At 59.2% G+C, this 22,782-nt stretch overlaps 2 protein-coding genes across 6 annotated transcripts in view; both read right to left on the reverse strand.

The window, feature by feature from the left end:
- Positions 1-1,095: 1,095 nt before the first annotated feature.
- Positions 1,096-14,110, reverse strand: UBOX5 (U-box domain containing 5). Of its 4 annotated transcripts, none has more exons than XM_040554756.1 (5): positions 14,024-14,110; positions 7,206-7,302; positions 4,860-6,042; positions 3,187-3,348; positions 1,096-2,027 (listed from the first exon to the last, which is right to left on the reverse strand). In XM_040554756.1, exons 2-5 carry the CDS (start codon positions 7,257-7,259, stop codon positions 1,819-1,821), a joined length of 1,608 nt encoding a protein of 535 aa, XP_040410690.1. In that variant the 5' UTR covers positions 7,260-7,302; positions 14,024-14,110; the 3' UTR covers positions 1,096-1,818. The 4 variants fall into 4 exon arrangements, with proteins under 4 accessions (XP_040410690.1, XP_040410694.1, XP_040410692.1 ...); XM_040554760.1 differs by lacking the exon at positions 14,024-14,110 and adding an exon at positions 13,466-13,616; XM_040554758.1 differs by lacking the exon at positions 14,024-14,110 and adding an exon at positions 13,396-13,592.
- LOC121069058 (leucine zipper putative tumor suppressor 3-like) overlaps positions 8,836-22,782 on the reverse strand; it is a 43,491-nt gene continuing 29,544 nt past the window's right edge. The window contains exon 4 of one of the 2 annotated variants that reach the window (XM_040554754.1): positions 8,836-11,332. In XM_040554754.1, coding sequence (XP_040410688.1) covers positions 9,032-11,332 — 2,301 coding nt within the window. In that variant the 3' untranslated portion in view covers positions 8,836-9,031. Of the gene's footprint in view, positions 11,333-14,707; positions 22,487-22,782 lie in introns of those variants that run through there. The other variant, XM_040554755.1, reaches the window with a different exon arrangement.

Below are 22,782 nucleotides of genomic sequence, written 5' to 3' on the forward strand. Positions count from 1 at the left end.
AATAGGGTGGATGAGAGCTCGGAGCAACCGTACAGGCACGGAACAAGCTACGGAACCACCCCACAGCCAGGTTCCCTGAGCAGGGGTCGGGCCGGGCACCCTCCTGCCGCCCCTTCCACCCCCCCCGCTCCACCAGGCTGAGCGCTCGATTTCCCTGCGTGGAGAACCACGGGGAGATGACGCGTGCTCAGCCCGAGCGAAATGGTGCCCAGCCTGATCCGCTGCCCGCTGGCAGGGCTTCCCCAGAAACTTCTGGGCTGCCGCGGCTTCGCCGGAGGCGAGGGGGCTTCGCCTGCGCCAGAGGAGGAGGGCGCGGCGCGGCCGGGAGCGCTCGGAGCGAGCTGGAGGCCTGGGGCGGAGGAGGTGCGAGCGCTGAATCACGCCTGGGTGGCTCACGGCACGCACAGCAGCACTGAGGCTGAGGGATTTTGGCTGCCTTAAAAAAAAAAAACAAAAAACAAAAAACAAAACAAACCAAAACGCGTGAGGTTTTTAGGAATCGTTTTTTTTTTGCCCGTTTGCCGGTGGTTGTTTGAAGACGGGGGCTTCACATCTTTGCTACAAAGGGAGGCTATGAGCGCCGTAAGACCGGTACAAAGCGGCCTTGCGGCTGCTTGATGAGGCTGCTGCTTGCTCAGACTAGAAAGCCACGAAATTCATGAGCTGCTCAGCGAGGGGGGTGCCTTTTAAGAGAGAATCGAGGCGTTACATGTAAGGTGATTCAGCTGCAAGCTCGTTACCCCAGAGAAACCGGCGCAGAACATCGGCAAGAAATGCCTGCTCGGTGGAGAGAAATCATCAATTAAGTGGCAGCAGCGGGGGGGGGGAGGGGGGGCTTCCAGGTGACAAAACCCCCCGCTGTCACCTCACCCTCGGCGCAGCCAGGAGACAGAACGTATCTGAGTAATTTTCCCCTGGCTTTTTCCCGAGCGGCTCTCCGAAGAGCAGAGCTCCTCGGAATTGGACAGCCGAGTGGCGGGCCTGAAGGCCCGCTGACAGCCCCCCGAGGCTGCTGCGAGGCCCCGCGGCTCGCCTGCCCGCGTGTTGACTTTTAGCTTTTCGCAGCCCCCGTTTGGTCGGTACCCTGCAGAGCGATTCCCCACACGGCATCGTTAACACGCGCAGCGAGGCCAGTTACGAGTCGGGGCGAGGAGCTGGCTGGAACCGCGGTTTTTATTAAGGCGTAAATGTCTGTCGGCCGGACGGGAGCTGGGCCGGCCACGCGACGGAGACCGAGAGGCGGGGTGGGGGGGGTGGGGGGGTGGAATGCGATGGCTTTTCTACAAGGGTCCCTGCGAGCAGAGGGAGGTCGCTGCCAGTCCCTCGTGCCTTAACCACGGCTTCTCTTCATCACTTGCTGGACTCCGGCAGGACGAGCGACGTCGGGGGGGGGGGGGCGAGGCGGGGATAGGGGAGAGGTCGGGTAGCTTGGGTGTTGTGTTACCCACCACGAGGGCTCGGTGAACGGCTGCTCACCGAACATGTAAATGGTTTTTAACTCACGGGGAAGCGAAACTCCCTGCCCGAAAGGCACCTACGCTAACCACTGAGCCACGGGGACGGCGGTGAGAGGGCGGGCGTGACGGTTCTGTATAAATACAAGTTCCTCGTTAAAGAAGCTATGGCTTTTGTTACCCTCGGGCCGCTTTGCTCCGGCGCGACGCTCTAACCCCCCCCGCTACTCTGTAAGCACGAGGAGACCCAAATCCTCTCCACGATTACGGGTGCTCAGCCGGCAGGCTCTCCAAAGGCCGCCGTCCTCGCGCGAATCCACGCAGGCGGCAGCGGCAGCTCCTGTTTTCTCGTCCTCCCGGCAGGTTAGAAGTGAACCCTCCTGACGTCGTGCGTGGCGACCGACCGCTTGCAGCTCCCGCACGCCACGGCCAGGGACTTCTGCTTCTCGGCCAAGCAGGGGCGGCACAGGAGGTGGCCGCAGGGGAGCTGGTAAACGGGCTCCGTTTTGAAGTAGGGCGAGAAGGTTTTGCCGCAGGACGCGCACCCCTGGGTCTGGCCGCTCCTGCCGTGCTCTGCAAATGTGACAGGAGAAGAGAAGCTGCTTGGTCGGGGGCTGGAGAACCCGCACCACGCCGTGCCACCCCGGGGCCGAGCGGCCCGTGTGCTGTAGGTGCTCATATCTCAGGGCCACAGCCCGGTTTTTCTCTCTCTACCGTGATAAAGGGAAGGGTCTGGCTGCTGGGGGGGGGATTTGTGCTCAGGAGGGGGTGGCTCAAACCAGCATTTGCACCGTCGGGCTTTTAATTAAGGAGAGGGGATCGCAGAGCTTTTCGTTTTTTACCAAGACAATTTTATTGGCCTCCCTTCCTCTGTTCTGGCACTCGATTTAAAATGTGTTCCCGTGCGGAACACTGCAGGGGTCATCTCGCATTCCTGTCACCCGCTACCTGTGAAGGGCCGCTCACTCAGCTCTCAAATAGCAGCAATTTGAAAGGGGACAGTAAAAAGCTTAATGGCTTCGCGTCACTGCGAGGCATCAAGAGCTATTCAGGGAGAGTCACTGGGAGCCGCACACCCCCAGCCCCGCCTCGGGGACACTCGGTCCCTGTGCGCCCACTCGTGCCACCAGCAGGCAGATCCTCGCTCAGGGGAAGGAGAGGAAGCCAGCAGAGCGGGCATCGGCTTGTGGAGGGACGTAAAAAGGTCCAGGGCTTCCAGCAGAGCTTCCCTGCAGCCCAGAGAAATCATCTGGGGCATGCGCACACAGCCAGGGCTGTGATTAGGGCGTCTAGCTCAACAGCCGGGCAGATATACGAGGGGGAATGGGCTAAAGTTGCGCCAGGGGAGGTTTAGGTTGGATGTTAGGAAGAACTTCTTTACTGAAAGAGTTGTTAGGCATTGGAATGGGCTGCCCAGGGAAGTGGTTGAGTCACCATCCCTGGAGGTCTTTAAGAGACGTTTAGATGTAGAGCTTAGCGATATGGTTTAGTGGAGGACTTGTTAGTGTTAGGTCAGAGGTTGGGCCGGGTGATCTTGGAGGTCTCTTCCAACCTAGACGATTCTGCGATGCTGTGATATGTACGTAGATATTCATACCTGTTGGGATTCTAGGCACAAATTTGGCTTGCTGGCCCCGAAAGACGCCGAGCAGCAGCGCAGCCTTCCCCGCAAACCCGGTCCCTGCCCTCGTGCCCCGCTCCCGGAGGCGAACCGGAGGCGCTCGCCGCTTACCGAGGCCGGAGGCGGCGTTCCACGAGGTGCTGCAGCCTCCCGCGCCCTGCGCCTGCTGCTGCCCTTTCATCAGCTTGGCCGTGAAGGACGGCATGGAGCTGAGCGCCGAGGTCAAGGCCGTGTCCAAACTCTCCGAGAGCTTTTGCTCGTGAGGGATCGCATCTGCGAAGAGAAGCAGAGGTTTGAGGAGCGGGGCGCTTCTCGGCGGGGGTATGCCAGCGTTTTGCCCCGTGCAGCACCGAAGACCTCAATTAAGTTAATTAAGACCTCACATTAAGCAAACGGTGTCTGCGTCGCTAATTTGCTAAATGCATCCCCCGGGGGGGGGGGGGAAGAGCTCAGCCTTACTGCTGCACATCTGCCACGGCAATCAGGGCTGACGAGGGCTGTAAACAGCCTGCCCGGGCTGCACGCTGGAGTAGCGCTGGGGATGTCTCTCCCCCTCCTCCCAGCTCCTTCCCTGAGGGATTATTACCCAAAGCAGTAACTCTGTCTAACACCAGCAGGGAGAAGACGCGAGCGTCGCTGTACGCAGTAGTTACAGCCACGTAACAGCCGCGCAGACAGCACCTCCAACACCTTGCAGATAGTCCTGGGCACCCGAGGGAGAAAGCAAGCGTGCAAAAGAGGAGTGGATTCTAGCCAAAGACCTGGCATGGAGTAAAGAGAGGCAACTGCCCATGAGCTGGGCTCTTTAATCGGGGACTGGAAGCTGAAGGTAACCATTATTAGAGGATACACCACAGGAGGGAAGAGATCTCCGGGGGAGAGGTGCGAGTTCCCCGGTACCTCTGCCTGTCGCCTCCTGAGACGTCAGGCACCCCCTGCCCGAGCTGCAGGGAGCACCCCGGGCTGTGCACACCGCCACGTGCCGTGGCTGCCGGGCAGGAGCTGTGAAAGCACTCGGCTTTTCAAGGGATTTATCTCGGGGCCGCACCTCTGGGCTCTTCTTCTGCCTCCCGGAGCTCACATCCAGCGGTGCTGCCAGGTCTGACACACGCTGGGGAAGGCGAGGAGGAAAGGAGAGCAGTGCCCACCTCCTCCTCCTCCAGGCACATCACGTCTCGTGGGTAACGTCTCCTCCGCGGAGCCCGGAGAAGGTTTGGTATCTGGTTGAGCAGGGAAACGCTCCCAAAGCTCAGCCTCCAGCCCAGGCACAGCCCCGAGTGTTTCTCTTCCTGTTACCGCACGTTCTCTTGCTGTTGCAAGAACACACGGGATGCCTGGGCTAACTGGTGAGCTACGATAAAAAGCCACCTTCGCATCGAGCCGTGTGTCCTGAAAAAAAGGTGGCCTCCACCCGGCCGGTGGCTTGAGAGCAAGAAGGAGAAGGGAAATGAAACCTGACAGGGGAACGCAGCGACCTGAGCTACCGAGAGGGCTGGGAGGCAGGCTGCACGGGCAGCACGGCGATAGCGACGAGCCTAGAGGGGAGAAAAAGTGAGAGAGAACGGGAGCAAACAGCACCCGGGGATGGCGCGGGTTGTGCTGGGGGGAGAGGGGGGTGTAAATGAGACGGTGAACCCAGTGCCAGGACGTCTATCAGCAGCAAAACGCAACAGCCTCGGAGCTCTCTGGAGGCAGCGGGGGAATCTTAAGCCTCCTGACTTAAAAACCCGGCCCCGGGCTGTCAGGACACCGAAGAAACAGAAGCGAGTTAGGGAGCCAGGTACCTGTAGAACAGTCCATTTGGATCAAATGCGAGTCACTGTCCGTTTTCATTTTTTTAGCACTGTTCTCTGAGGTAGCCGTGACAAGCAAGTCTGTAGAAGAAAAATAAAGCGGCTGCGCGGAGCTCGGATCCCCGCAGTCCATCTTCCTCTTCAGAGAAGACACGGTTACGGAAGAAGGAACGAGCATCTCGGAGGCGTGAGCCCTGCCGAGCAGGTTGGTGCCGGGGATGCTGTGCTGCAGGAGGAAATGATCTATCCTGGCCTTGAGAGTGGGGTGAGGCAGGGGCTGCGAGTGCTGGCTGAAGGCCACCCCGGTGAAAGGGTCGCTGGGCACCCTGCCCCAAGACGCCTCGCTCCGGTTGCACTTCTCCAAGGTGCTCTGGTCGATCACCTTCCCGGAGGGCAGGAGCATGGGGAAGGTCATGATCTCCAGGGTGATGGGGTCCAGGAATTCTTCGGGGACGTCTTGGACCGCGTCCACCAGCTTGCGGAGGGCCTGCCGCTCGCCGTCGTTGGTGCCCAAGGGCACGCAGTCGCTCTCCATCGGCGTCCAGAGCTCCGGCTTGAGGCTGCCGCCGTCCTGGGCGAGGCACTGGGAGGCCACCCGGAAAACCCCCTCGATCACCTCCTGCGGGCACGACTTGGCGGGCTGCCCCCACACCTCCAGCCTCTTGATGCAAGGCAGGCCGCCCCCGGCCACGTGGGTGATGCAGAGCTTCAGGTGCGAGACGTTGCTGAGCGAGGCGGGCCCTTTGTTCCACAGGTCTTGAGACACGGAGCCCGGGTAGGAGAAAACGTTCTCCATCTGATGGAAGGGAGGCCTCGGCTTGAAGCCTCGGTGGCCGAACGTCGCTTTGCTTTGATTTTTTAAGACAGCTTTGCCCACCAGCGTGAAAGTGTCTTTGTCCGACACGGGCTGGCCGGCCAGACCTGAGAAGTGCCCCTCGGGGCTCTGCCAGGAGGTTTTAGCGCATGAGGTAGAGGTGTAAACTTCGAGCCCGGAGAAGGTTTGGTAGCCTCCGGAGGAGACGTCGATGTTGATCCTGCAGATCTCGATGTTGAAGGGGAAGGAGACGGTGACGTGGACGGGGGGTTTGATGAAGTACTCGCTGCGGAAACCACGATTTCTCCTGGCGAGGTCCTCCGAGATCAGGTTCTCCACTTCGTAACCGTCGGCGGAGATCTGCGTTTCAAGAGAAAACTGGATTTCAGTTGAAGCAAGAAAATAAAGAGGAAACTAGTTTCCCAGGGACTTCGTCTTAAGTCAACAGACTAGGAACCCTGGCTGTGGTTTCACGTGTAGCTGAGACGAGAGAGGAGATGCCTCCTCCCAGGCACACCGTCCCATCTCTGCACCCTCTGCTACCCGGCCAGCGGCCTGCAGAGCCGATTCAACTTGCTGCAAGAGTGAAAAGTCGTGTGCGGGTTGTGGTTTCGGCTGGGTCGGTGAATTAACTCGAGGCCTGGAGGGGTTTGGAGAGCAGCACGGCTGGGAGCAGAGCACTGGGGAAACGGGAAGCTTCCCCCTGTCGACAGCGGTGAAACGTCATGTCGGCCCCTCCTGCCGCGTGAGGACGTTCTCTGAATCTTCCCTACCACTTACTTACTCAAAAGAGGGACTTACTACGGGAGACTTACTACTCGCAAGTGGCTTTCGACTAAAAACGAGGTGGCAGCTAAGAGATTCTGACGGTGCCGAGCAAAAGCTTCCGGATCCTGATTAGAGCACCTTCAACAAACACTGCCAAGAGCTGCATATTCTACTGGACGAGGGGAAAGCTGCAATCTTGCGGGGAAAAACATATCTAGAGTCAAAGCACGCGCACCTGTAAGCACATAACATCGTCTTGTTATGAGCTCCTGCAAAATGAGGGCACTTCCCCTCCGGTAATTAGCGTGTGCCACGTTGGAGCACTCACGGAAGGCCACACGGTGTTCTAACTCCAACTCGCAGCGCTCGCGTTAATTAAATCCGAGCACGGAAAGGGCAAACCAAGTTTGGAAGAGCGGCGTCGGCCCACTGGGAAATCTCCCCGGACTGATTTCTCAAAGCGCCGAGCCTTCGGCTCCGCCTCGCCTTGGCGTGAGACGCGGATCCCGAGCAGGCAGTGGCTCCCGTGTTCAAATCCCTCCCCGAGCTGCCCAGGCCGTGCAAAAAGACGGGAGTTCGTACGAGCTGCCCTCGCTGCGCCTTCTCGGGACGGCCCGGCACAGCCGGCCACGCCGTGATAATTAGCCAGCCTGCCAATTATCACGGATGAGCGGCAAACAAGCCTCCCCAGCCATGGCAAGCCACTTCCACCTCGCCCCTCCGCCCCCCTAAACCAGCACCTTTTTACATTTTACCTTGTTGCAGTGAATTCTCGGCTTGAACTGGGGGAGACAGACGTTTATTACCATCTTTGCAGCTGGAGGGGGCTCACTTTCTGAGCATCAGATTCAGCTTTAAAGAAAAAAAAAAAAAAAAAAAAGAAGGCAAAATAAGCGAACGTCAGCGGAAGGCTCTCGCGTTACAGCACGTGGGACCTGCACGGCGCGGCCTTGGACCAAAATCTTCGCCTCTGTGCCCGTTTTCTCCCCGTCTGCTGCGTCCTTCTGCTGCCTGCAGAGGTTTGAGGCAGGACCCGCGTGGATGAGGCGCAGTGCCGGGGCCCCTCGGGACGCGGATGGCCCCGCGGAGCTGCTGGGGGGAGAAACGGTTCCCAAGGGCTCCGGCAGCCCCGGGGGGGCAGCTGAGATTGAAAACAAATATAAATAATCGCCAGTTAACAGCTCCACGGGAGCGGCGGGTGTTAAACAGCTCCAAGGGAGGGTGTCCGTGCCCCCAGCGCTCTGCTGAAGCTTCCGACGGCGTTCACTAACCAGAGGAAAGTGAGCGTGCCTCTCCGCAGCGACAGCGGGACCTGCCCCAGGGCAGGAGGAAGGGGTCTGCACGGTCTGAAACGAGCAACGCGGCACCCGAGGCACCAACGCACGTGGCAGAAGCGTTACGGGGCGGGCAGGAGCCGCACGGCAGGCGCAGAGCAGCGTCCCTGCGCTCCGACCTCCTGGCTTGCTGGCCCCCAGAGGCTCGCCGCAGGAACAGGGCTGCCTGCGGGGAGTTTTTCACTCAGCTTCCGAACCGCCGCGACCTCTGGCACCTGCAGCTGGTGGGAGCGAGAGCTGAGGTTTTGTTCCAGGCGCTGGGACAACACCGCCGCTTTCGGGTGCGTTCTGAACCCGCTGCCCCGCGGGTTCCTTTAGTCCTTTAGCTCTGACGTAACGAAACATCAGCCCTCGTTGTTCCCTTTCCTGGAGCAACTCAAGATCCCCCTCAACCCCATTTCTGATCACGTCACCTTCTTGGGCTGCAGATCCTCCCCCGCTCAGCCTCTCCAGGGAACCCCCGTGGATCCCACCTCTTGGCAGCGCTGCCCTGCGGGCTGCAAGCCTTCGTGGCCGCCCAGGAAAGCTCCTTCCAAGCCCGAGGCCGTTACCGAGGTTATGGCCTCCGTCGTTATCCCTTTACCAAGCCTTCGATCCGCTCTGGCAATCAGCTCTTCGAGGCAATTAGCGATTAGAGGGCGAGACCAGCAGCCTCCAGAGCTGGGGCACACCAGGACGTGCCACCCCGCGGCGACACCGCCCCGAGCAGAGGGACTCGAGTCCCCTCCGCACAAAACTCACGCTTTGGGGTCACAGCACCCCGATCCTCAGCGCCAGCCTTCGTCCCGCCGCTCAGCTTCCACCCTCTGCCCCGTTTACTCGCAGCTCCTTAGAGGAGAAGCTCAGCTTGCCCACCAGCCCCAGCTGAGCAGAGCTGGAAAGGCTGAGGAGACGCGCGTCTTCCTGACCCCCGCGCCAGCACCGCGCCTAAAAGCCACCCCAATTCTTCCCCAGATATCACGACAGCATCGACACCGCCCTGGTCCCAAGCAACCAAAGCCACCCGCATTCGTTCAGGGCAGAGAAAACAAAGCAATCACAGGGGAAAAACGAGTATGAGAGCGGGTTTTATTCGGCACGGAAGCATTTGAGGCTCGACGTACCGCAGCAGAGCACGGGACAGATGCCCGTCGGCAGAGCGGGACGGGCGGACACGCCGAGGCAGCCTCGGCTCGCAAAGCACCTGCCGAAAACGGTGACCGAAGCCCCAGAGAGCGTTTAAAGCAGCGGAGATGCAGCGGGCGGTGCTAGGTGGCCCTGCTGAGCAGCGCCGGGTCGAACACTTTGTAGTGCAGGTAGCTCAGCTTCTCCGAGCGCGTGCGCTTGAGCAGGGGGAACCACTCCCAGAAGGGAAGCTCGACCACCACGTAGCCCAGGCGCCGCAGCTGCCGCCTCTTCAAGCGGTGCAGCCCCAGGAGCCGCTTGGACAGGTAGCAGTAGTGGTTTCGGTTGGACACCTGGATCGCCAGCTTCACCCCCCGAGGCTGCTGGTGCGGCACAGGGGAAGCGGGGGCTTCGAGGCAGCCCCCCAGTTTGGGTACCACTTGCAACGAGGTGCCTGCGCTAAGAGATCTGCCCGCAAACGACGTGCGTGGAGCTTGTTCTTCCCCCGTCTGCTCCCAACCAGGAGCCGCGGCTTCGTTTTCCGCTTCCAAGCGAGCCTGGCTGCTCGATTTCCCTCCGATGAGCTGAGCCATCAGGTCGTCCGTCAGACTAACTCCGACGTCTTTCAGCTTCTTACCCGCGGCGGCCTTTGAATTGAAAGGGACGGGGCGCCCGTCCACGGCCAGGTGCACCTCCAGGTCGCTCGAGCGGGTGTGAGGCAGAATCATGTGGCTCCTCACGTACTCGGGGCCGCCCAGCACGCTCTGGAGAAGGGACTCGGCTTCCACAATCTCGGGCCTGACGTAGATCTCCTGCTCTGCGAAAGCCAAAACCATCTCGGTCATCTCCTGGTAAAGCTGAGGGGGGAGGCGGCTGCCCCGGTAGCCCGGGCACTCGATTTCCACGCTCTTGGCGAGGGTGAACAGGTCCTTCCGGAGCTCGTATTTACTCGCTCTCGTTTTCTGGACGAAGTCATCCCTCAAAGCGTGATCTATCAGCTCCTCCGGGAAGCGTCTGACGAAGGCCAGGCCGAGCAAGCCGGTGAGGAGGTGCTCTGGGAACTTCTCAAACTCGTGCAGCTTCCTGCGCATGTGCTCGATCAGGCTGGAGTAGAACTCCTCCTCGTTTGGGGGCTCGTAGTCCAGGCACCCGAAGGACCACAGGAACTTGGCGGCGTCCTTGCTGCGGCAGTAGGCCACCTTGGAGGGCAGGGCCGCGGCCACGGCGGCCAGCACGCCCTCGTCGTAGTAGTGCAGGGAGGAGCAGGTCAGGGTGATGTGCATGACGCCCTGGATGTTCGTGGCCGGGATTCGGGGGGGAATAACCCTCCCCAGCTCCCTGAGGAGGGGCAGGTGGTCCAGGCGCGCGTAGCGCAGCATTTTGAGCACGTTGACCAAAGCGTAGGTGCTCATCTCCTCCATCCGCAGCGAGACCCTGTCCGCGATCCTCCTCATGAGGCGGTCGGAGACGGCGCTGAGGGACTTGAAGAGCCCCAGGCAAATGGCTCCCACCTCCTCCAGGGTGCACGAGTCCAGGTGCTTCCAAATGACGCCCTCCAGCTTCTGCACCAGGTCCGGGGGGGATTTCCGCCCTTCGCCGATGATGTAAAGGAGCTGGACGAGCTGGGGCAGGGCGAGCTCCCTGCAGCTCCTGCTGGCGTAGCTGAAGAGGATGCCGAGGTAGGAGGGCACGGCGCGCTCCAGGCAGCGCCAGCAGTCGGCCACCAGCAGCAGCTGCTCCAGGCTCATGGCCCAGGCGCGGCGGCAGAAGTCGCGCTCGCAGGCGTCCAGCACGGGGTGGGCGGGCGGGACGCCCAGACGGACGCAAGCCTTCAAAACCTCGACGAGCTCCGCGGTGCTGAACGACTGGATCTGGTCGACGACGCGGCAGCACAGGGCGTCGAACCTGGGCTCGGACACCAGCGCCGCGTGGTGCTCCTCAGGCAGGCGGCTCAGCTTGCGGAAACCCTCCGCGATGGCTCCCGGGCTCCGGCTGCCCCCCTGGGCGGCCGCACCGCGCAGAACCGCCTCGCCTTCCTCCCAGGGGATGGCCTCCAGCGGCTCGAACCTATCGTAGCTGAGGGATTTGTACTCGGGCCGCCCCTGCTGGAACACGCGCGGGTCCTCCTTGGAGTCGTGCAGCTCCCTTCGCTCCCGCTCTGCCTCCCGCTTGGCCCGCGCCGGGGGGTTCCGCCCGCGGGGGGGCTTGGCCAGGGCGTTCCTGGCGGCTGGAAGAACTTGGAAGGACGCAGCAGGGAGCCCCCGGTGCTCCGGAGCAGCGCCAGGGCCGGCGGGAGGGTCACCGAGAGCCCGGCCGCAGCTCCCAGCCCTGCTCCTGGCGTAGGCAGCGGGGTTGCGCAGCACCCTGTAGCCCGGCGGGGTCAGCAGCCGGATGGTGGCAGCGGGTTTGCTCCCGGCGCTGGTGATTTTCGGGTTCTCCTCCTCCTTCCGTGGGCTCTCGCCGCCTCCGCCCTCGGCCTTGCACGGGGCTGAAGTCAGAACCGCGGCGGTCGCCCTGCTCAGCCTCGGGAACCGTCGGCGTACGAGCACCGTAGCCATGGCTCGCGGCTTTACCGGGCTCTGAACTGCTCCCAGGTACTAAAAAAAAAAAAAAAAAAAAAAAAATAGGGCAGACGGAGAATGAGCGGCTTCCACCGGGCGGGCAGCGCTCGCTATCTGCTCCTTTACGCCACCCGGAGTCGGGTGACTCCAGCGCTTCCCCCAGAGAGCAGCCGTTCCCCCCGTGAGGCCGTGGGGCAGCCGCTACCGGGCACACACCACGCGGGGCAGCGCCAGCACCCAGGCGACCCGAAACGCCCGGAGAGGCCAAACCAGCAGGCGGGCACCGCCGGCTACGAGGAACCTGGCGGAGACCGCGGGAATTCAGGGAGAAGCGCCCTCTTCGTCGCTTCTGTAAGAGAGCCCGACCGCTCTTCTTTCATTTTAAGCGGTGGGAACGTCCTCCTGCGATGCAGAGACAGCTTCAAAAGGCTTTCACGTACTCAAACGGAGCACTCTGCTACTTCGGTCAGCGCCGTGAAGCACCGGCCAGCACCCGCAGGGCTGTGGGAACGCCCGCGGCGCTGCTCTGCTCTTCGCACGGGGGCACCCGGAGGCTGTGAGGCTCCAAAACTTGCCCACGGCGGGGCAGCTGGTGCTCAGCCGGCGGGCGGAGGCAGCAGGAGGGAGAAAGGCGGAGCGAAGCGGGGGAGAAGCAGCGGGCAGGGGCGCCGCAAATCGTTACAGGGCGCCGCAGCCCGGGGCAAGAACTAGGAGAAAAGCTTCGCCCTCCAGGCACGGGAGCGTTTCCCAGACCCGGGGAACAGAAAGAGACCTCTGTGGAAAGAGGCCTGTTACGGAGACCTCTCCGCAGGCTGCTCCCTCGCCGGGTGGCTTTACCTCTGCCCCGACGCGGCCGCGTTTCTGTCCGAGGGCAGCATCTCGGCGCGGAATCGGGGAAAAAAAGAGCGTAGGAGGGGCTGGAAGCGTGCGAAGAGCAGCAGCGAGGAGAGGCACCGGGCACGCGCTCCCGGTGAGGGCTTCTTGGCTTCTTCCCTCCTCGCCCTCCTCCCTCCCTCAGCCAAACGGGGCACGGAGGAGGACAGGGGGGCCGCTGTGTTTTTAGGGTGGCTGGTAAATAACCAGCAGGCCTCGTGAGACACCCGCTGGGCACTAATCGTGCCGGGCACCTCAAGGCGAGGCAGCTGCTGGGTGCGGGGCGGGCTCTGCCGAGCCCCGTGGCCGTGCCCCCATCCCCCCAGCAGCCTGCCTTACGGCTGCAAAAGAGCTCTGGATTTCAAAGCTCTCCCCGTTCAGCGCATATAAATGTCTGATTATATTTAATTTCCATCCCCCCTGCTGGCTGCGACGGCCAGCTGGAGCCGCCTGGAGGCAGCGCGACGCCCGGAGCCCAGCAGCCCTGCGCAGGCTGCGATCCCCTGGCTGGGGAAGGAGACCCCGACCCCTCCAGCACCACCGGCTCCCCCAGCCCCTCGTGGGGGGGGCTGCGGAGCTCATCTTGGACGAGAGGGGGGTTTATCTGGCCGAGGCTTTCCGCTCTGCCTCAGCGCTGCACGCCCTCTGTTCGTTTTGCCGTCCCCGAGGGGCAGGCAAGCAGCACCGAGAGACAGGCCGCTTCTTTAGGACACGTCCCGTTCGCTGCTGGGAGGTGACCTGAGCCTCCCCGCGGCGCTCAGCGCTCCGCTGCTACCCAAAACACTCTTCCCAGGACCGACAGCCCTGCTTCCGCGGCAGGGAATCAACGTCCTGGCGTCTGCACGCCGCGGGCGAGCATCGCCTGCTGCCCGGGCTGCGCCCACGCGGCTCTGCGTTAAGCTCCGTGACACCTCCGGGGAGATATTCTGGAAGGAGAATATTTCTCTCCCCTCCTGCCCTGCGCCCAGCAGCACGAGCACGCAGGGGGCACGGCGGGATGGGGCTGGCGGGGTCACCGTACTTCCAGCACCTTAGAAAAAAACACGTCAGGGGCTCTTGCCCGTGGCTTTCACCCATCTCCACACCTAAACCTTGATCTTTCGAGCTCCTGCAGCACTCCTCCTCCAGCCCAGCCCAGCCTACCTCTCTGATCTGCTTCCCTGCCACCTGCAGCGAGCAGCAGTTTGGTTTTGTTTTTTTTTTTTCTCCTAATCCTCACAGCACTCTCCTAACGCTGCGCTCTTCTTGGTTAGGCGTGGCTGGGCTCCTTCCCATCTCTCCGCGCGTAGCCTTGCTAAAAAAAAAAAAAAAAAAAAAAAAAAAAAAAAGAAAAAAAAGCCTTATCCCTTATCGCGGAGTAATTGAGGGTGGGAGGGACCTCAGAGAGCGCAACCGCCCCCCTTCCGCCGCTGTCACCCGCCGAGCCACGTCCCCAGGCACTACGTCCAGCCCCTCCTTGGACACCCCCAGGGACGGTGACGCCACCACCTCCCTGTCACCCCGTCCCCGCACCTGACCGCTCTTTCTGAGCAGAAATGTCTCCTCATTGCCCACCTCAACCTCCCCCGCCGCAGCTCGAGGCCATTCCCTCCGGTCCCGTCGCTAATTACCTGTGAGAAAGAGGCCGCCCCCCAGCTCCCCGCACCTCCCTGTCAGCAGCGAGGCCTCCCCCGGGCCTCCCCTCCCCCCCCCCCCACTCACCGGGCCCGGCGCTGCCGCCGCCGCCGCCGGCTCCGGCCCTGCCGCCCGCCGCCGCCGCCGCCGCTTCCGGGTGCCCGCTGGTGACGCACTTCCGGCCTACGGGAGCCGAGCGGGGAAGGGGGGAAGGGGGGGGGAAGCGAGGCCGGTAGGGGGCGTGCGGGCAGCGTCACGTGGGGTGAGGGTGGGGGGGGGTCACGTGACAAGGTCCTCGGCGGCTCGGCGGGGCGCCTTGTGGTGCCTCGGGGGGGCGCCGCCATCTTGGGGCGTCCTGAGGTGGTGGTCGCAAAAGCGCAGAATCACGGAGTCGCAGAAGCGCCGAACACCCCCGAGTTCAAAGAATCACAAAATCCAAGCCCTCCGAGCTCATCTGGTCCAACCCTGCCACCGCTGTCACCCACCGAACCGCGTCCCCAAGCACCACGTCCAACCTCTCCTTGAACACCCCCAGGGATGGTGACGCCACCACCTCCCTGTCACCCCATCCCTGCACCTGACCGCTCTTTCTGAGCAGAAATGTCTCCTCATTTCCCACCTGAACCTCCCCTGGCACAACTTGAGGCCATTCCCTCTGGTCCTATCACTGGTTATCTGTGGGATGGGGCCGACCCGCACATTTAGCCTCAGAATCACGGAATCATCTAGGTTGGAAGAGACCTCCAAGATCACCGGGTCCAACCTCTGACCTAACACTAACAAGTCCTCCACTAAACCATATCACTAAGCTCTACATCTAAACATCCCTTCTTTATGGTAACCGTAGAGTGAACGCTTGCACAGCCCTTGTTGTACCCTGGGGAATAAGGGCTGGGGACGGCTGTGCCCAGCAGCATCACCTCCGTCAGCTTGAAGAGATGGACGTGGAGGTGTGCGCTGCTCCTCTCTGCTCCCTGAAGCCTCCGCCTTTCCCTCCTGCTCCACAATGCCAGGCTGCTCTCCATCCTCAGAGCCAGGAGCTACAAGTGCTTTCACCCCACTCTAATGGACTGCGAGGAAGCTGTAGACCAGCACGTGTATGGCTGTGCTGCTGTGTCTGAGATGTGGGTTTCCCTCGTGGAGCCATCTCCAGCAGCCCCCCCAGGCACCATTCCTCGGGTCCCTCCCGAAATCCCCTGTAGTTTTTCTGCTTCTCCCACCCGCACGCAACACAACCAGGCAAGCACGCAGTCAGGTTTTTAAAAGGGGCCTTTCTCCATTTTATTTTGCCCAATAAAAATCCTTCACAGTCAGATAGAGATAGGAGAGTGAGAGATACGTATACATATAGATCTTCATATATATTTATATATATACATACCTCTGTACAGATATATATATATATTCACCGTAGAAAATCGCGAAGGCAGTAGCTCTTCACATCTTTATAACCCCATGGAAACATACAACAGACTAGCAGTAGATTGTGAAACGTGGTATAGTTTTAACAAGAATTTCCTAAATGGATATACCTTTGCTGTACAAAAATCCCAGAATGCTGCATTTTATCTCTTTATTTTTCAACCTCTTTTTGTTAAATGCACTGACCAGAGGCAAGGTCTAGACAACAGTGTTTGAAAGTGACTGGTGGACAGGAGACACACCCAACCTTATGGAGTTCTTTTTTAAATATTTTATTTTTATTTTTTTTAAGTATATTTATATAGATATATATTTTTTTCTTTTTTTTTTTTTTTTCAAAGTCTCATTAAACGCAGTTCAGAGAACCAGCAACAGTCAACGCAGAACGAACAGTAACAGAGTCGAGTTCAGAACACTTCTGGTTTGAATTCACAGTAAGAGCAGAGAGGGAGAGACCGAGGCTTCAAGAAACAAACAGAGGAGAGAAAGCACAAGGCTGGGATTGAATTTACAGTTGGGCAGGTCCAAAACGTTGGACGAAGGGTCTGATGCAGAGATCCTACATACACACAGAGCCTGGAAAGCTCTGGCCGCTCCCCTGCGGGGCTTTTATTGCTGGTGAGATCAGACAACAGACTTGCTCGGGGCGCCAGCCGGCCCAACCTGACGTCCCTCCGTCGGGGAGCTGGGTTTTGGGGGCCTATTGATCTGCTGGAGAAGAGACGCGGAGACGGGTGACTAAGCAACGTGCATTTATTTTGGATGAGGAAACCCTCACAACCATACTGCCCAGTGCAAGGCGAAGGCCAAGAGAGAGTCCGGACGGGCCGCCTCTCAGCTCACAGCATTTACCAGGTCCGAATGAGTGCAAACAAAGACACCTTGGAGGAGACCTAGCCCTGTGCCGGGCTCTGCAGGGACTCCACTGCGTGGAAGGAGACTGCATAGACGCGTCTGGGGTTGTGCAGCATTTTGGCACCAGTGGTGGAGCTCTGCCTGGGCACATTTGTTCCCTTCGGCCACTGGAAGGGAACCCACGCGCCACCATGGGCACCTTCTCCTCCAGGAGGGCTCCTTGGTCTCCCGTTGGTGTCTGGCTGTCACCAAATGCGACTTTGTGAGCTCAGACGCCCCTGGGGACCCGGTGGCTCCCATGGCAGTGAGCTGATGGAGAAGACCCGCTGCAGGCAACCAGTTACAGTCACGGGGTGGGCACCAAAGGAGGATGGACCACACGTCCCAGGGACCCAGACTGCCTGCCTGCTGCACGGGGGCATCTCCAGGCTCCCTGGACACATGGGCACCACCAAGCTCAAATCATTGGTGGTTATTTGGAGCCAGACCTGGCCTCACATCCCTTTCTGAAAGAGGAGAGCCCAGAGCTAGAGTTACGAAGGTATTCAAAGGAACATTGGCTTGCCTGCAGGTATCAGAGTTGGGAAGTCCCTTTTATATCTCTCTAGAAAAACCTATTGCTTCGTGACAGAAAGCAGAGACTTTCTGCCTGAGAAAACAGATCTGGAAAAGAGCCCTGAACACACAACCCTGCATGCCAGAGGTTGCCCCGGGCTCCAGATCCAACACGATCCCCTTCATTGGGTGAACCAGGCAGGAAGCTTATCCCGAAAGTGCAGAGGCTCATTTCTGGTTTTGCTGACACTTGCACTAATAGAACATCCTATTGGGAAGCCTGAAAACAGCTGGATGTGATCCTAACGCCTCGGTGACACCCGGGGAACAGGAGGCATGGGAGCTGTGTGAGCAGGGATGCTCCTGCCCCTTGCACCCCTGTCTTTGCAGGGGTAGAGGGGCTGGGAACGCCCCGCAGCTGGCTGGGCGTAGTTATGATGGTGTGAAGCCCCACACAGTGATCTCAAGGGATTGCAGGCCATGGGGATGTCCTCCAACAAGGTCGCTCCCGGAGGTAAAGCAGGGCTGATCTAGCTGACATGGGAATGACAGAGAGGAGAGGTGAGGATCAGGAGCCTAGTAGCAAGTTACCCTGAGGGCAGGGTCCGGACAAGCCACGTCTGGGGGGGCTCCTGCTTGTTAATAAAGTATCTGGGAGAGCACTGGGACAGTGGGGACTGAAAAGAGGCAGAGGAGGCTCGAGAGCTGACGCAGAGGAGCAGAAGGATGCGGGCAACATGGGGAGCAGATCTCCAGCAAAGGATCTTCGTGAAAAGTAACTCCATAAATTGCCCTTTGAGGCTTAGGCTGAGGGATTGGGTTAGAAGAACGGCAAGTTGGACCTGCTCTCGTTCAGGACAGAAGTGAGTTTCTCTCGCTGGCCCCTACTTCGGCTGCCCGAGGCTGGGAGTGGGTCCTGCCTAGCGCTCTCCCTTCCCAGCCTCTTCCCTCCCCGGGGAGGCAGGGAGGCAGCTCCAGGCACGCAGTCCGGCGCCTTCCAGAGATCTTTGGTCGTGTTGCTCATGAGCTCCCTGCTGGAGCGAGCTGTAAAGTGCCACAGCGAAGGGCAGGAGTGGGGTGGGCTGGTCCTTCCCGTGGGCAGGGCTCGCGGGTGGCAGGGCTCAGGGGGACGCCGCTGGGAGCCTCTCTGTCCTCAGGGGGCTTTGTGGGGGCATGAGGATGGCAGGGGGGGGACTTCAGCCTTAGGGGATGATTACAAGTCCAGGCAAGCACTGAGGCAGGACAAAGTGACACCGGGCTGCTCTGCGGGCACCAATCCCAAGCGGATTGCTTTCCTGGGAGCCCTCTCCATTTCCACTGCAGCCAGCAAAAGGTGCTGAGCACCCTCCACGTAGCGCTCGGTGCTCAAACACAGCATCTGCTGCTACTGCCGACCCAGGCGGCAGTAGAGAAGCCACAGAGCTTTCTTGTCTCCTCGTTTAATCGCTGTACGTACAGAGCCGGGCTCTTATTTCCATCCAAGCGCACTCGTCTCCGGATAACCTGCTTAGCCCAAATGCTTGTGGATAGAAGTTGCTGGAGTTAATCAGTGTGCTGTGTTTGCTCACGTAACGGCTGTGCGCACGCTCCTGGAGCGTGACTCAGGCGGCTGTATGTGGGTGCTGTGCTGCTAGAGGTGCTCCGGGTCTTCCCACCGCGGTCTCTTCCACAGGTCTCGGGTCGTATTGGCCCAAGCCCCATGGATCCCAGCACATCTGGCCCTAACCACGTGCAAGACTTTGAGGGCAGCAGCAGAACTTGCAGAATTACGTCTGAGCCAGGACGCCACGCAGAGTCCCATCAGCTCCAGGGCTGGATGAGGACAGCTGGGATGTGGCCAAGCCCAAGGTGAGTTTCACGGGACAGAAACGTTTTGTTAACCTCACAGAAGGACAAGACGTGACCCTCCTTGGCCGTTCTCTGAATATGTCGTTAAAATGCCAGTCTGGCACCTGGGCAGTTCAGCACCCTTCCAGCAGTCAGACAAACCCGATGCCTGCAGGTATCACTGGGTCTATCAAGACACACTCATTCCTGGCACCGCTGAAAAAAAAAAAAAAAAAAGAAAAAAAAAAGATCTGGGAAAAAGATGTCAGAGCAAACCTGACGCAGCGGAGGGCTTGGCTGACTGCTGCTGCTGGGATCCGGGTGTGTGGGGAGGGCAGGCAGGCCCCTGCTTCTCCTGCCTGTGGATTTTCAAGGAGCTCTGGTGAGACGGTGTCCCACGGCGTGGTGCTGGTGCCCCTTCCCACTTGTTAACGCAGCAGGGAACCGCAGCCTACACCCCCTCAGCAGCAGGTCCTCAATTTTCAATCGCTGTAGGTGTTCTCGAGCCACTGATTGAAACCCTTTCTCTCGTGGTGGTTAATGGGAAACCAACCTCACGGTCAGCAGGGCTAGGAGGGGCAGAGGTGGAAAAGACCAACGGATCACTGGGCCCATCTCATAGCCTGGGCACTTGCTGTTGATGGACTGTTTGCTTTTTGTGTGGTGGCCTCAAAATCATCATGCAACAGGCATCCAAAACAACATCTCACAATTTCCCAAGGACTGCAAAGCCCTTCACAAGCACAGGTCCCCCTCAGCTGCTCTGGGCTGGAAGACAGTGCAGGTTCCTCCAAAGAGAGGCACAGAAAGCAACACGAGACGCCACATCTCCAACCCCGACCCTGGGGGGTGTTCAGCCCCATCTAGAAGCCCGCTGTGTGAAACGGAGGAAGCCCTGGGATCTGCCTGCCAAGAGTTGTGCCTCTGAGACCCCTTGACTCAGGCTGCAGGCTCTGAAACACTGAAGCAAAGAGCGGGACTGGGCTGGGGACTGAGGACCTGCCCCGTTTGACTCCAGCAGGATATAACAGCACTGTGCCAACGACCTTCTGCCAGATCCTTGCTTGCCCATCCCATTCCAACCCTCCCTTCCCATCCCTGCCCTTGGCATGGCAATGTCTGGCACTGTCTGCTGCTGGGTGGCACCAATTTTTCTCCTTCAGCTCCAAAGGCACAGGCAGAAGCCGTGGGGGAACCCAGGTGCCCTCAACCAGGGTCTCAGAATGCCCTGATCTCCTTCCACATCGCTATTTGCTGCTGCTCCAGCGATCCCTGCCAGCTACCAGCAGTTCCTCCCAGTAACACTGTTGACCTTGGCTGGAGGTTGGTGGGACTAACTGGAGTCTTCTTTCTCCTGCTTGGCCTCTTTGCCCAGCCTGGAGCTCCCCACAACGCTTTCTGATCCCACCAGGTCAGACCTGGCGATGGAGAGGGGAATGGAGAGAGAAGGGAACTTGGAAGGTGAATAGCTTCAGGGCTTCTGCCTCTCAACACCCTGAAGTTCTTCCTCGGTGTGCAGGTGCAATGTGAGCTGGCCAAACTCTCCCTGAAGTCACCTCACACAGGCATCCCGAGATGCTAATTCTGGCTTTGTTCTAGCTGCTCTCTAGGGCAAAGTGCCCGAATTCCCGCTTGCACCGATCCTCTGGCTGCTGCCCAGTCGGCACAAATCCCCCTGCACAGCATTTTTCTCTCTTTGCTGTGGATCATGGTTAAAAAAGCATCTGTGCAAGGGAGAACCAGGCCCACTGTGCCCCCCTTTTAAAGCTGAATGCTGGTGTTTGATGCCCGCATCATTTTCAGTGAGTGTGCACGTAGGATTTGGTTATTTTTCTGCCGGGGCATAAGCACTTGCACGATCTTAAGCATTTCTTGTGTCTGCTTTCATGCTCAGAGTCAGTAGCCGAGTATTTTTTAAGCTGGCCCTGCGTTATCTCCATCCCTGGAGTTTGTGATACCACGTGGGATCGCGATGGGCACTATTCCACGTGGCTGCACTGAAGGCTGATGCTCGCCTCCCCCATTGCAACCCAGTGGTAACGCTGATATGTGCTCACTGCGACTCCTGAGCGAGGCTCGGGTGCCTTCTGTAAGTACACCCTGGGCAGAGAGAATGCACCGAAGCGCCTCTCGTTTGGGGATGGGTTAGCACAATTGCCCACTACTGGGCAAACTGCTGAAGCTTCTGTTTGCATAAACATCCCACAGGTTCGGAGGCTTCCCCAGACCTCGTTCCATTGACTGTGGGAAGTAAGAGGGCTCTTGAGAAGGAGAACTGCCTTGGATCTCAAGGTTTTTTTTTTTCTTGCTGTAGCCAGCTTGGATATATGTAAGGACAGGGGGATCAAGGCAGAGGTGGGAGGATATTTCTGCTCCCAGGACTGGTCACAACCCAGGAGGCGAGTGGAAATGCAGAAGGAAAACACAACGAAATGAAAACGCAGCATGTGTCAACAGAAGCTCCTGCTGGGCGACCGTTCCTTGGTGGCTTCTGTTACCAGGACAGGCTCATCCTGGTGCTCAAGGACGTCCTAACCTCCTACAGCCATGGTAGCCACGGGCTGCAGGAGGGAGTCATCTGGTAGAGATATGTCTGGTTTCACTGAAATCAGTGGCCAATCTCCTCCTGACTTCACTAAGACCATTGTCTAGACGAGATACTTGACGCAGAACAGTGAGTTTGCTCACGATCCCAAGAGCTGTGCTCCATTAGCCAATGTGGCTAAAAATGCCCTGAAAAAAAACAACCTGCCACTTTGAACTGTTTTGCTGCATATAAATGCTTTGAAAACCAAAGGAACCAAACACAGCCCTCCAAAACAACCAACCGAAGAGGGGTGAATTGTAGGAGAGGGGATGGCAGCCTCCAGCGAAGTAACAGTCACGGCAGATTACAAAAGAGCCAATTGACCCTCACCAGCTGTACTAGGAAAAAAAAACAAAACAAAACCAAACGAAAGATGTCGCATTATCGATAGAAAAACAACGCACATCCACAGTTATTTTACCTACAGAGCACAGAAGAATAGAGTAAGGGTGACGGAGCTCGGCGTGGGCGAACTCACACCGCTCCTACGGTATCGTAATATCCTTCGGAAGATCACTGGCTTGAGTAGGTAGTACATGCACAGCAATAAAAAAAAAAAACAACAAAAACATGGGCATCGTCTTGGTCCCACCTCAGATCTCGGTGGACTCTATTCGCTCAAGTCTGGAGGGAGTCCACGGTTTTTTCTCCTCGGTGTGCGGGGGGCTGGTGGCCTTTGTGTTCATCTCGTTCACCTTGTGCTCCAGGAGCTGGTTCTTCTGGTACATCTCCACGTAGTTGAGCTGCAGCTGCTTCTGGTACTTGATGACTTTCTCCTTCTCTTCCTGCCACGTGCGCCGCTCCTCCTCGAAGTCCATCACCTGCTGCTCCCGCTGCTGCCGCTCCAGCTTCAGCTCCGTCTGCAGCCGCTCCACCTCCTTCCGCAGCGTGCTGACGCTGTCCTCGCTCTGCCGCTGCATCTTGGCTTCGTCGCTTTCGCAGGCCAGGGGGTCCCGCAGCTTCTCCGCCAGGTCCCCGCCAAAAGGCCCCGGAGGTCCCATGCTGGCAAGCGTCCGCTTCAGTCCGGAGACCTCCATCTCACAGTGGTTCAGTTTTTCCCTCAGCACCTGCACCTCGCTCATCTTCCGCTGCAGCTCGCTCTCGCAGATCTCCAGGTTGACGCTCTTGGAGCTGTAGGAGTCCTTCAGGGTGAGGATTTGCTCCTCCTTCTCCCGCAGGAAGTTCTTACCTTCCTTGAGCTGCGTCCGCAGCCCCACGATCTCGTTCAGCTTCTGGGAGACGTCTGCTTGGGAATCCTTCAGCTGCTGCTTGAGCAGGGAGATCTCCCCCGCCTTCTGGCACACCTGCGGGGAGAGAATCCGTGAGGCAGGAGGAAGGCAGCGAGGAGCCACCACCCCTGCTCGTCCCCTGCATGGCCTCGTGTTGGCAAGAGGCTCAGGTAGCAGAGAGGACGGCCAGCTACCCTGCTCAAATACCAAGCTCCAGCCTTCACCGGGACCCAAACCATGTCAAAGACCCAGAGGCTGTCCCTGTGTTTGTGGGGAAGATTTGGACCTTGAGCAAGGCAGAGATGGGAACATCTCAGACCTAGAGACCAGCTGGGCTCTCCTCAAGCACTGGGAGTGTAGGACAGGATGCA

The sequence above is a fragment of the Cygnus olor genome, chromosome 4 (genome assembly GCF_009769625.2).
Source record: "Cygnus olor isolate bCygOlo1 chromosome 4, bCygOlo1.pri.v2, whole genome shotgun sequence".
NCBI classification, from domain to species: Eukaryota; Metazoa; Chordata; class Aves; order Anseriformes; family Anatidae; genus Cygnus; species Cygnus olor.

What these genes read in the sequence shown, in the direction of transcription:
- UBOX5 (XM_040554756.1), bottom strand. Translation starts at nt 7,259, where the DNA reads ATGGTAATAAACGTCTGTCTCCCCCAGTTCAAGCCGAGAATTCACTGC. An exon ending in CGAGAATTCACTGCAACAAG is followed by an intron (nt 6,043 to 7,205) that starts GTAAAATGTAAA and finishes CTTGAAACGCAG; the next exon opens with ATCTCCGCCGACGGTTACGA. An exon ending in GAACGCCGCCTCCGGCCTCG is followed by an intron (nt 2,028 to 3,186) that starts GTAAGCGGCGAG and finishes TCACATTTGCAG; the next exon opens with AGCACGGCAGGAGCGGCCAG.